Below are 13,847 nucleotides of genomic sequence, written 5' to 3' on the forward strand. Positions count from 1 at the left end.
TAAAGTGCAGGCTATCAAACAAGCGCCATCAATCGCTTCATCCAGCGTCTGTCCGTCCATTCATTCGTTGCAGATACGCTTTTCATTGATTCAAATCTGTGATGCAACACCTGTATAACGGCCTCACTGCTTTCCTGCTGTCGACAGTTCATTGATCTCACACTTTTACATTATTTAAATACTTCACTTGACTGGAAATTTGCTAATAATGCAAAGAAATTCCGCCATCACTCGACAGATTTTGTAAGCGGTTTTCAAACTTCGGTATTTTATGCTATCAAGTTGTAGATGTGGGTTATTATTGTAGAATGGATGAATTTGTAAACTAGATATAATTATTAAATTCCAAATTATTTCTCCAATTTCGTTCATCCATACCAAAATTCAACAACGTAAAAATATTCAGGGATAGTCTAATAATAGAATATAATGTAATGAATATTATAATAGTGAATAGAGATTTCTTTACTGTGTTGATTCATCCGATTTATTCTCGTTGAAGTAGATATACTATGATTTTCATCCTTAGTCTTAGAATAGTTGAATATATACGATATTTGAGTGCTGTGTATATTTGGTAAACCAAATTCATGCGATGTCCACATAAAAGGGTTTGAGGGAACCCACTTACAAATTTTGGTATTATTATAAGCATCATCGTTGTTATCGTTCACTTCTGTTCCCATTCCATGGATTTTATATATAAATGTGTATTACAATTGGTCATTACAATGTCATGGTGTTAGAGACTTCCCATCATTATTCAGTAGTTACGGAAGTTGTGAGCATCATTTTATCAATTAATGCATGTTACAGAAATATTTTTTCTTGCCAACAAGAGAATCAAGGACTCCACGCTCTTGAAATATATCATAAACGAGTAACGAGTGTAATACTAATATCTGAAAAAGTATCAGAAACAGGTACAACTACTATTGCTGAAGTAACTTCCGGACTCGATAGGAAATTACTTCATTGAGATTGTGTTCTGGGATAACTAAATCGAAGTAAACATACAATGAACCAGAATAACAGCCTAGAAGACCAGTTTTCCGACTAGACAAGTCTTTCTACCTACATGCTTTCCCGGTTCCCGTACCTTCATTGTGTTGCTTCAGTCTCTTGGATATCCACAGAATTATTTTCCCCATTTTATACGGTTCAATGTTAATCGACGCTGAATTAATTTGCTTCTATTGCAAGGCAAGAAAGTAGACAAACAATCGACGAGATATTCAAACGTAATTATTTTAATGAGAGTTCTCGGTTAATTTTGTGAAAGTCACTTGTAAAACGGTGCGTGTTTGCGTCTTCGTCTGGTGCCCAGCTAACGTGAAGAGTGTACAGGAATTCAGCAAAAGCAAGATTCACGTTAAACTGCCAGTATTGGTTGAATGGAAAATACTTATGTTATCAAGTTCAAAGAATACCTCACTAAAGCAGAAGCGCACTTGTAATAACTGGTAGCCTACGTGTGTGCTGGGGAACGCAAGTGAAATTTAAAATTAAAAGGAAAAGTGAGTGCGGTTTTTTATCATTTCTGAAACTTACTCAAATGCATAATTATTATGGAACTCGGAAGGCAGTTCAGCCAGTTATGATTGTTTACTAACAAACAAAAATGTAAGAGTTACGTAGGTACTTGAACAAGTTCACGGCGAATTATCCTGTTCTTCACCTTGTCTTGAGCTACGCAACTACCGTAATCAACCACTAACTTGAACTATAATCACAATCTATTTTTGAAAAGTACAGAAGTTTGTAGAGTCTTCATTACAAATATTGAAGAAAAGTAGAGAAGACTGGTCTTGCCATCTACTTGCCAGCAAATTAATAGACTTCCAATTAAAGCTTGGCACTACAAACCCGATGGGAGAAGAGGCATCGGACGACCGATGAAGAAATGGATGCCGGAACAGGCCAACAGAGCCTAATCCTTGAATAACGATGATGATGATGATGACAGAAGTTTGTGGTAAAAATGCATCTCTTGTTCACATTCTGATTTGCTGAGAAGTTATCAGAAATTATTTAGAAAGAAGTTGGTGCTTAGAATAGAAAATAAATTGAAGAACAATAAAATTATTGAGTTGAAGGATTTCCAACGCTTGATTTGGGGAGAGTATTCCATTGGAATCTCTGGGATTGGTTTCGAACTGAACATAAGGGGACATTGGAGAAAATATACATATTTTTCCTCTAGTACCCTTGATTGTATAGAAATGCACAAAAATGGACGATTGTAAAGTGCCTCATGTTCAGGAAGGATAGATAGATGATTAGTTTGAAATTTAATTATTCAGAACATTTTCGACGACTAAAGATTCTTTCAATTCTAGATTCAAGATCCATTCTAGCGCATCGGGGGATTCATGAACTATCTTCTGAAATATAATACAATAGAAATAATTATACTGATAATAATAATGATGATCATGATTTAATCGTTCGCATGTAGATTACAAACGTCATCACCATTTCAGTTATAGCATAGTAACTAATGTTAAACACAAATAAGATACTTTTTTGCTTTCAAAAAGAACGAGAACGACTAGCAGTCAGATTTTCCCAATAAATGAATTCATTCACTTACTGTGACAACAAGATCTTTCGGCAGGTCCGCCATTTTTCTGGTTATCCAGCTTCCTCCCTCCAAGATTTCGTTGTTACAGTATCTAACTGAATGAATTCATTTATTAAGAAAATCTCACTGCTAGTTGTTCTTTTTAATAGCAAAAAGTTATTTAATAATAAGCAGTTTGTGAAGAGAACAATATAGGGACTGTGAATATCAAGATTCAATATAAAAGGTGGCATGTATGATTTTTTGACACATACAGTGGTTCAAAGTTCTTCACATCAGTCTATATTAATTAGTTTGTGAAAATAACTCAACTAAATTACAAAATCATTTTCATGTAACCAATCTTTTAAATGTTTCTTGTTTTTTATTCAAGAGACATTCACGATTTTATCTTAAAAATTGAAGTCCTCTCACATCCACTTCTGATGTCTGTATATAATTTTATTCAAGTTTTATCAAATTCTCAAGTTTTTTAAAGTTAACATCATCATGTTTCAGAACTGTGAACATAGGTCCAAAGTTTTGTTGAATTTTAATCCAGCATGTGAGTGCGTTTTATAGCTTGATAGCTGATGAATGTCATAAAAGTGCTTTTCACGCTGTTGTAAACAGGTGTGCTATCTGCCAGGTCATTATCAAAAGCCAAGAATAGCCGAGCTGTTTTTACTACGTGAGAATGGATGTCCTTGAACCTCAATTTGGTCAACTAATCATTTCCTTATCACCTGGTTGATATTGAGTGACTCGTGGAATTGGGTTAGTGGCTTAGCCCAAGTGATGTTGTAGATATTCTAGCTCCTAGGATGTCTGTTGAATAAAATTCATTCTGCTGAATCCAGACAACAATAATATCTGCACCGATGAACTAGAGAAAATGTTCATTTAACATTGTGATTTGGCCAACAAAACTCGACATGAACTTTCATTACAACTGCCTACACTCCATTCAATGCAGTATTAAAATATATTTTGGTTGCGTATTCAAAAACTGTAATTTCTGTAGATTCTGAAATTGTAACTCTTGCATTCTTCTATCTTGTTGTGATCCATTTGAAATAAATTTTACTTTTCTCTTTTCCAGGGACATCGAGGAATGGACCCCTGTCAGAACAAAAGGTAAAAAAATTAATAATGTCTTTTTCATTATTTATTAAAAAGCAAGTATCCATAACATTATAACACTTGATTTGTGTATCTTTTCAGCAGAACAGCTTTGAATGACCTTTGTATATAATATAACCTAAGAAGTTGCGAATATTTTATATAACCTATAATATTTTAATAGATTACCAAATTATTTGAATATTTAAAGCTGTGATTAAAGTATTTCTGAATTTGCTTTTTTCTTTAAGTAAGAGCTACTCCTACTGAGGCTCCTTGATCCATCAACCAATCAGCTATTACCTAAATTCCCTGGGCATGTCGTGAAAATTTCTTCCAAAGAAGAAAACATTCTCAATCATTGTGAAGGAACTCACGAGGCTGTAACAACATTATCTTCTAGTCAGTTTTCAATATTTTTATTTAACTTTTTCTTGGATTTGATCCAATAATATTTGCCTGAAACTGAAGAAGTATTATGCCAAGGCCAATACATGCATGATGTGGTGGAGTTAGAGAAGCCCTATGACTATGACTATGACTGGTAGAAGCAAGTTGATGAAGGACTGTCATTTAAGTACTCTTGAATAAATTAGAATTGAATGGAATGTATCAATTACATGATGATGAATCTATCTCGAGATGTTCTTTGTGCCATTTAGAATGGGGGATAATCTTTCCAGAATTTAAAATATAAGCTTGAGTATTATTCAGTATTTTATATGGGAAATTTCCATTCCAGTATCTTATTTCAAATAGCATCCCATTCTAGATCATAAACTGAAGAAGAATTGAAAAATTACAGATATTGTATATGTATTTTCAACTGCATACCGCACATTGAAGTCTATCCCTTTTGATAGCGGCGTTACGCCTTTCATTGCGGTAATAGAGAGCGCCCACTCGTAACTGGACGAATAGAGGTATCGTCTATTTTTTGCAGACCTTGAATCAACTCTCACACGTTTTCCGTTAGAAGAACCGTGCTGGAGAGTGTCGAAGAAAGAAGTCCGATTGTTTCTAGGATTACTGGCTTTGCTGCCAGTTGTGCTTTTATGAATGAAGTGTAGGACTCAGCTAGGATATTATAGGCTAATCAGCCTAATCGACTGCATATAATTCGGCACGGGCGATGGGCGTATGTGATTATGCTAACGAAAGTGAGAGAACAATCGTTTGGGAAGTGCCAAGCCGTGTTAAAGCTGATTATTTTTGTATGTGTGGTGTGCGTTATGGTCGTCTGACTCTTTTAGCCTTGAAGTCCGCGTCTGTCCGATCTTTTTCCGGACCATAAGCCTATTATGCTGCTGCACTGAAACCTTCTGACATCACCGCCAGCTCATTCATGCCACAAATAATGTACCTACATACGTTCAGCCCGAGCAAATCATGCCGAATTATCATAATCACAATGAGAAAAATGTCGACATGTTGTGCGACTACCATTGCGGCCCACAATACCGTTTTCAACAGTTTGCTACATCTACATGATCCTCTCCACCTTGTCAGCATCCATAGCCGTGTTTCATGCTAGTATAATTAGACAATCATCATTCGACCACCCACTTCCTTCTTTCATGTTTGTTTGTTATACATGCTGGAGGTCTTAAGCTCTAATTGAATCACTTGCCGATGTATTGAGGAGCTCTGTATTTCATTCTGAACGTTTTCCGATCCAACTTAATTGGTTTGTGAATTATACATTTATAAAATCAATGTATGTTGATTCTATCCTGCTTATCATCTTATGAGGTATTGTGTGCGAACAGGATTCTGTGTGATATATATTTTTGTAAGATGTATATTTTTGCTTTATGTGCTCCTTCGTCAGTTAGCTTTTATTTGACGACTTTTGTACTATCTTACTGATGTGTATTGATTTATGATTAAAATGTTTCTTGTAAATTTTATGTGTTAAAGAATAGAATATAGTAGTTTAGTAAAAATACAAGGTTTGAGTGCTTTGCATGAAATGCAAGTTTTTGCACTCTGTAACTTCTTGCACATGGCCTGACTTTAGTTGTTGAATAATATATGTCATTCAATACTCTCTATCAAGAAATCATTCAGTATCGAGAATCTTGTAGTTCTTTCATGAAACTTTACTTTATAGTATTGTAGGATGATTCGACATTCAAGAAACCTTCAGCTGTTGCTTGCTGTTCTAGTATACTGTGAAGTCTAGTCACCAAATAAACAAAACGTGTCATTGGTGTGTTATGATCGTGTATTCTCATCATTCTCTACAAGAAAAATAAGATGGATTATGGATCAAATCATCATCTCATAATGAATTCATTGAATCTCATTTCATTGGAGCGTTTACGTTCGCTAGGCTATATCTTGTGCGCTGTGAAATGAATGTACGATAATTTGCTACTCTTGAATGAAATTAATTTCTTCCATATCTTATCTTGAAAGCACAGAACTGCTGTAAGCAATGACTACAGCATTGTTATCTATGTCTTACTGATTAGCGGCTATCTCAAAATTTATTTGTAAGTTGTTTGTGATGATATAATTTTTCAAATATTTTTGTTATCAAATAATTAGTATTATCATGGTGGTAAGCTTATTATCACGTCATTTATTCATCATGACGCAGATTTTTTTAATTAGAACACATTTGTTATGGATTATTGAATCCAAATTCATCAATAAAGAAGGTAGTACAATTTACACAAGATCCGAGTTAATGGAATCAATATTAACAACAACATATTCAACATGGAATTAGAAATTCTATTATTCTTCTACTATTATCTTGATTATAAATTTTCTAGGAATATGATAATAAATTATTACTGGTATAGTGCATAAACTGTGCATTGTTACATTCTGTCTATTTGTATTGAAACTTTTGGAAAATAAAAAAATTTGATTGGAAATTAGATTATCCGACTCGGATTATCAAATGCAGCTCACTATCAGTAGGGAACAAAGTTATTTAGCTACAAGCCTGTAGCATACGTTTATATTCAATTTAATTTATAAAATTCTCTGCGACGAAGTATCTATACTTGAATGTTGAATAATATTAATTGAAAGAAGACACTTGTAGGCAGGTGAAACGTTTCATGAACGATCAACTAAGACACGCTTCAATCACCGTTCCAAATACTTGAGGTCTGGAAAAAGGAAAATGATTTTCTTTCCGTGAAAAGATAGAGGAAGTTGCGTCTTCAACAGAAAATGGAGGAAAAGCGGAAGCATTTGAGGTCTATGCAAAAGAGTAATAAACCGTTACTTATCGATTTTCTGGCTCTTAGCACTAGACAAGCTAATTTATTCTGAAGTTCATGTTTTCTTCAAGTCTTATCATAGTGGACCTTTTGTGCAACATCGCTAATGTGTTCCAACCCTGAAACTGAGGTTGATTTAGGACAAACGTACTTTCTTCCAATTTTTTTCAAACTTGTTAAAATTTTCTGGAAGCACTTCGGGATGATCAAATTCCTTCAAATTTCAAATGATATTGAAGTTATTAATGAAACACGTTATACGAACGAAAAAAGTACAAATATGGCCTTCCATAATGCAATACTTTGTACAAGTAAAACTTTTTGGTTTTTCTCAATACTGTATTGATGATATCCGTCATTCCAGCTTTTTACGGAATCAACGTGTTGCCTAAATGAACGTAAAATTATTGGATAACAAGAGCCAGATTAAGACTCATTGAGCTACCTTTTGCTCAATTTCCTCTATTTTCCATAATGATGACTTTTAGATTACTGATAATAAAATAAAGAATATTATAGCTATTTACAAATATAATGACTGGAACACAGGAAATTATGCGTAGCTAAAATTCTAAAGAAAACTTCCAGATAAATGAGATATTTTCAAGGTAAAGAATATAAAATTTATCCAGTAATACTTTTTGAAAGAAAAACACATGAACGTAGCTTATCGCTTATTCAATAGTCATCGTCTTAGAAAATAATGTGTAGGTATGATACATGCAGTTGCACTACTCACACATTTCATGTGAAGCTACTTTTGAACAAGAATGCTCAATATGAGTAGTGCAATCTAATTTTCGTAGAAGCTCGTAAAATGTATTGATCGTTCCGGTACATGAAATAAATTCTTGCATCTTGTAAATTTCACATTTCATTGCTTGAAGTGTAGGAGAACTTATAAAATAGCTTTTCATATCCACCAATAATATTCCGTGCAGCGCGAAATTCGTCCCTGGAGAGCTTCGATCCATCGCCTTCAATTCCACCTCCTCACACTATTTCACTCTAACTCTCTTTTCATTCTCTCATCTCTTCATTCTCACTCTTTCTATCTCTATCTATCTCTTTGATGCTCTCTCTCACTCACACTTTGTCATTCTACCTCTTCCCCCTTAGCATTATTTTGCTCGTATTGTTGGAAAAGTCTTCTCGGATCACCATACTGTCTGCTCTGTTTGAATGGGCAAACAAGCGAACTCGTCGATTCGTGCCATTTATCAGGAATACTGACAGTTTAAAATGAATTGCCCCCTAGAAGCACTCAACATTGATCCAACTCACCTTCTATTCAGGCCACATTCTCTTGTAAAGGACTCATCTTCACAATTCGCACCTGTTGAGTACATTGAAATACATCTACCTTATGAATTTTTCCTTTCGTCCTAAAATGCTCGATGCATTCCACTACAGAGTAAACCTCATCACATTTTAAGTGAAGAAAATAAAATTCTTTCAACGTTTTTCCCTATTCATCCAGACAACTTTCCTTAATAAAATGTGAGTTTTTCTTTGCTTTATACATTTTCTTTAGATTTAGCGTATATTTTTTGCCCTGGATGAATCATAAAAATACTGTATCTTCTTAGCCAAATACAGGCCAAGATTCAAATGTTTTCCAGAATTTGAAAACCAACCGGAATTTGCTTGAATTCAATGGGGAAGACACATTCATAGAATTCTTCGATTAAAGAATTTTCAAATAAAAAGGATGATTATTTTAAAAAAATAATTGGGAATCATAGTTTTTATTTTCATCAAGAATTTAAACCAACTCTCTCAAATTCAACATACAACATCCAACTCCACTATCAAATATATTGATAGTTCGATGGCAAGGGAAAATAACCAATCATGTTTAAAATATTATGTTGAGTCGAATGGCCAAGTGAAGATAATACCAAGCTGTTCAAGTATTCAACTTTTATAAGATCCAATTTTATCTTATTCAATGAATGATTCTGGAAATATCTAGATCTTCTTCTGTACGTGTCCTACTCTTTACAATTATTTTGCATAATTTTTCAGTGACATTTTGAATTCTCGCTAAGTTGAAAATGTAAAACTTTTATTGCATCAATTAATTTTTCGTAGATAATACTGTACATTATATTTTTAAAATGCAACAATCTAATCTTTAATCATTATCAATTTTGACTGTTCAGTCATTCAGTCTTGAAATAGTAGTTAATAATATTACTTTTTTGTAATATTTCACCAAGAACTGATATTTCAAACTATCAGTCATTATGATAATATCCAGGCAATAAAAACTTTAGTTCCAGTCGGTCTAGGATTGGGACTCCCCTACCAGTAGCAGTATTGCATTTACAATTTTGATACAGAAATGTCCTGAAAAATTGTTTGAAAGTGTAGCAAATACAGAGAATGGTTTATGGTATTGAAATACTATACTCAGCTATAGTGAGATTGACTTCAATATTGACAGCATTGCTTGAATGACAAGCTTTGGTGATATAGGGAATGCTGATTGCTTAAAGTGATCCCACTAGAATTATTGCATTCACACTCTGATATGAAATGACCTGGAAAATCGTTTTGAAAGTGATGTAAATACAGAGGACGATTTATGGTATTGAAATGTACACTCAGCTAGGTAATAATGTATTATTTGACCGTTGAGGTCAGAAGCGTAACATACCAAAAGACCAAACTAACCGTCCATCATAGCTCCTGCTTTCTATCTTCTGGGTAAACATATACACCGGGCGATTATAATAATATGCTCCTGGATAAGGTTACTGACATTGCAGATGTGGAATGACCTTTCACGTACTTAGTCGGCCAAACAAAATGCGGGAGTCCTTATCATCGTGTAAGTACAGTGAGATCCACTTACAACTGTCAGCATTACTTGAAACGGAGGCATTGAAATTATTCATCAGTAATGCTGACAGTGACAAGAGAATGTCAAAAAAGTGCCATTGTCAGTACTGGTTGAATGGGAAACATTGTAGTTATCTATAAGAAATGCTGACAGTTTCAAGTAAATTTCACTGTAGCTGCACTCATTGCATCGAAATCAGAATCCGTGGTCAGTTGTTACGTTTTGAAAAGCTGCGGGCACGGGCTGTTTGCTCAGAGATGGCCCATAATTTACGAGAAAGTGTGATGCTATCTTTTGAAAGGTATCATCGGACACTTCTCTCCGTTTCTCTTCCTGGCGGACATTTGCAGTCCTCTCTGTAAACACACGATTAATAGGTTGAAGACAGTGAGTCTTAATTGTATGCTTGCCGCCCTTCAAATGACAGTTAATTTAACTTACATAAGTCCCGGATGCTTCATGTCAATTTGTGAGGAATTCCGAGAAGGGAAATAATCTACTTTTGGTTGGTTTCTCATTTGTTTAAATAGGTCTACTTTCCGAACCTGCTTCTCACATTTACGAAATTACATTGTTGGAATGCGTTTGTCTGCTCTACAGAATGGACCTGCTGGGTGAATTTTCCCAAATGTAGGTAGGCTACTTCACTGAAATACAACGCTCCTGTTCACCTTCTTCAGGCAAGAGTTGGAAATATAATCAATAAACTAAGGTTATTATTTATACAATGTACTTTTATTGGCTTTTCAAGATGCTAGTTGAATTTCTTTATCTTTGTTGTCGTTCATGATATCACTGTACTTGGATGTATGGCTTCTTTTCAAAATGTTAATGGAATACGATATGATTGAAATACAAAAACCTATAAGATTATATGACCAAATATTAAAAACGAATCAACATTCGAATTCACGTACATACAAGTGACGTGCTTATAAATGAGCATAAAGATCTTCATAATTATGGTCTAATTTGATAAAATTTCGCAATTTCTGTCGCTATGACATTCCCAGGGGTGCCCACAGAAGGGCATTTGGATGCAGACCTAAAAATTCCGGGGCCCCTCCCCCGGGGAGTTCTCGAAATCAAATTTTCGAGGGAGGCCCAAAAAGTGGTTAACAATGTTCAGAATGACCACTGACGGGATTTGGTTGCCTTCCAATATCCATGAGGTGGGGGCTGAATTTTCTCTGATTCAGTGTCCATGGGCTGGAGGGAGTTGGCACCCCTGACATTTCTACTGTACTTTTTCAGTGGTTTGCCTGTATTGTCGATTTAGCCAACTTCTATTTTCTGTTGCCATGGAAAAATTAGTACTCTCTCATTGGTTAGCTAGTGATAAATTTAATAATATTACTCAACGCTCATTAGCTGTTGTCATGACGCAATCGCTACATTTTCTTAATGGTTGGCTTGTGATTTTCCATCCCACCGTTGTCATGGCGACTTCGAGACAATTGCTGCTTTTCTATTGGTTAGCTTTTGGATTGGTTGTCTCTTACTCAACTCCCAATGACGGTCGCCATGACAAAAAGTTGCTAATCTCTTATTGGTATTGGTTAGCTTGAGATTAGTTGAAATTATTGTTATGACTCAACTCAAACTTGCTTTTGAGAAAACTAATGAATTATTCACTCTTTGGTTAGCTTGTGATTCTCTATACTTAACACCCATTGGCTGCTATGATAGCGACTTATCATCTCTACACTTCCAATGTTTTGTCAAATTCTCCTATTGGCCGTTGTCATAGGTGATATCCCCAATTCAAATTCATGTGATATCGATAATTCAGAAATTTTTAGATTATTGCAGTACTCGATAATATTTAAATGCTCAGTTTTATGATGTGTAAATCATAGTCATGTTTTATTCTTAATCACGTAGTTTGTAACTTCCCTAGCTAATTCTCCCAGACTTCTGAATTTCATTCTTTATCAACTCATCCTTCACTATTAATACTTTCCAGAAAAAGATGCTCCAGAAAATGTGTACAGAAGGGAAAGCGATGTCAACTGCAATAAGATCGCTCAAGGAAGCCCAACAAGTGAAGTGCTATCATTTTACGGAGCTTCATTCTATTCTCTCTTTCATTCATTTTGTGTTCACGTTTATATTTTCACTCACTTATTATAATTTATATTCTATTGCTCTTGTTATCTGTCTCCGATGAGAATGAAGAAATACAGATGAATTTATCATTTGAATATAATACTGAATAATTATCACCAGGGGGATGAAAAAGGAAGACTGAAGTCTTAAATAAGTAGTTATGGAAAAGTACTGTAATAATGTTAAAATAGGTTATTCAAGTTGAAATGAAAAATTCAAAGTTTACTAGATTCAAGTCTCGATGCAAAATACTTCATTAATTTCATGATAATAATAATATTCATTCATTCACTAACTGAGCCACTAATCATAAAAATCTGGTGTGGCGCACTCACACAACTTTCCTTGCCGTTATGAAAATTGATCACCTGACGCTAGTGTTCCCGCGCATCACAAGTCTACTATTCAAAGATTTGAGCCAGCTGGTGACAGGGCAATAACGCTGGAGACACACATGAGGTCTGCTATCTCTTCATAGTGAATGATTTAATAGAATCAACAATAATTTGCAATTGTATAATCACATTTTCTCGAATTTAAAGCTTATTTTCAATTTTAGGTGAAAATGTTACTGAACATTAATTGTAGAGATTTTCATGCTCAATCTACTCCACTTGATTTTTTTCTGTTTCAATTGTATCTGAAGCCTGATAATTGGGAATCTATCTGCATTGCTGGGGCGGAGCTCCTGAAATTTTTACAGATATGGGACTTGTGGCAGTTGATAGAGCTTATCGATGACTATTTCAGGTATGAATTTGATCAAAATCGTTGGAGCCGTTTCCGAGAAAATCACGAAAAACCCTGTTTTTGACAACATTTTCGCCATTTTAGCCGCCATCTTGAATTGCATTTGATCGAAATTGTTCGTGTCGGATCCTTATAGTGAAAGGACCTTAAGTTCAAATTTCAAGTCATTCCGTTAATTGGGAGATGAGATATCGTGTACACAGACGCACATACACTCATACACACACACACACACACACACACACACACACACACACACACACACACACACACACACACACACACACACACACACACACACACACACACACACACACACACATACAGACCAATACCCAAAAACCAGTTTTTTGGACTCAGGGGACCTTGAAACGTATAGAAATTTAGAAATTGGGGTACCTTAATTTTTTTCGGAAAGCGATACTTCCTTACCTATGGTAATTAATAGGGCAAGGAAAGTAAAATGCAATATGTTTGGGATAGGACAGCTGGCTGAACCCAAAACTGCATCTCTCCCAAATCATAGTAAATGCAAGGAAACTATTCAGAAGTTCGTCAAAATTAATCAGGGGAACTCTACCACATTCAATTATCAATTTCATGTTATATGTTTTACAAACAGAAAAAGAGAAAAGAGACAACATTCTCATAAAGGACAGTTACATTAACAGTAATTGCCCCTATCGATTTATCAAAACCACTGATGCATTTTACAGCTTGATAGGATTGTTGTTTTCTTCACTAGCCTGCTTCCAATAACCCTGTAGTTTCGGTTAGCAAACGCTTATCTATTTACAGTTAACCATCAATTAAAATCTCTGCTTGTACATATTTCAGATCAAGTGGCATAGTGATAGTCTTGAAGACGGGCTGGTTTTGAAAGGTAATGCCCGAGTTGGATTATTAAAAGCAACCAAACTGCATTACCTTTTCGGCCATAACTCAAAATGGCCATGATTTATGCACTAGACTTTTACTTCTTGATGATTATAACAAGAAGGAGCGAGCGCTAGAAATTTATGGCTGGAAATTTGCAGATTCATATTGAGGCTCAGGCTCATTATTTCGTTGAAATAGTGTGTAATGTAATGCAATAATTGTTGTTGAAGATTGGAGATGGAACCGAACTTTATCCTACCTGAATCATAGAATCGGTTCATTGGCATTCGTTCCAATCATCTTATGCTTATAATGAGTCCACCACAAATCTAGG

At 34.9% G+C, this 13,847-nt stretch overlaps 1 protein-coding gene across 3 annotated transcripts in view; it reads left to right on the forward strand.

Moving 5' to 3' along the window:
* LOC111051128 (protein spire) overlaps positions 1 to 13,847 on the forward strand; it is a 241,801-nt gene that overhangs the window by 24,083 nt on the left and 203,871 nt on the right. For all 3 annotated transcript variants that reach the window (XM_039424012.1, XM_039424013.1, XM_039424014.1), the window contains exon 2: positions 3,666 to 3,700. In XM_039424012.1, coding sequence (XP_039279946.1) covers positions 3,666 to 3,700 — 35 coding nt within the window. The remainder of the gene's footprint in view (positions 1 to 3,665; positions 3,701 to 13,847) is intronic.

Source organism: Nilaparvata lugens, chromosome 3 (genome assembly GCF_014356525.2).
Source record: "Nilaparvata lugens isolate BPH chromosome 3, ASM1435652v1, whole genome shotgun sequence".
NCBI classification, from domain to species: domain Eukaryota; kingdom Metazoa; phylum Arthropoda; class Insecta; order Hemiptera; family Delphacidae; genus Nilaparvata; species Nilaparvata lugens.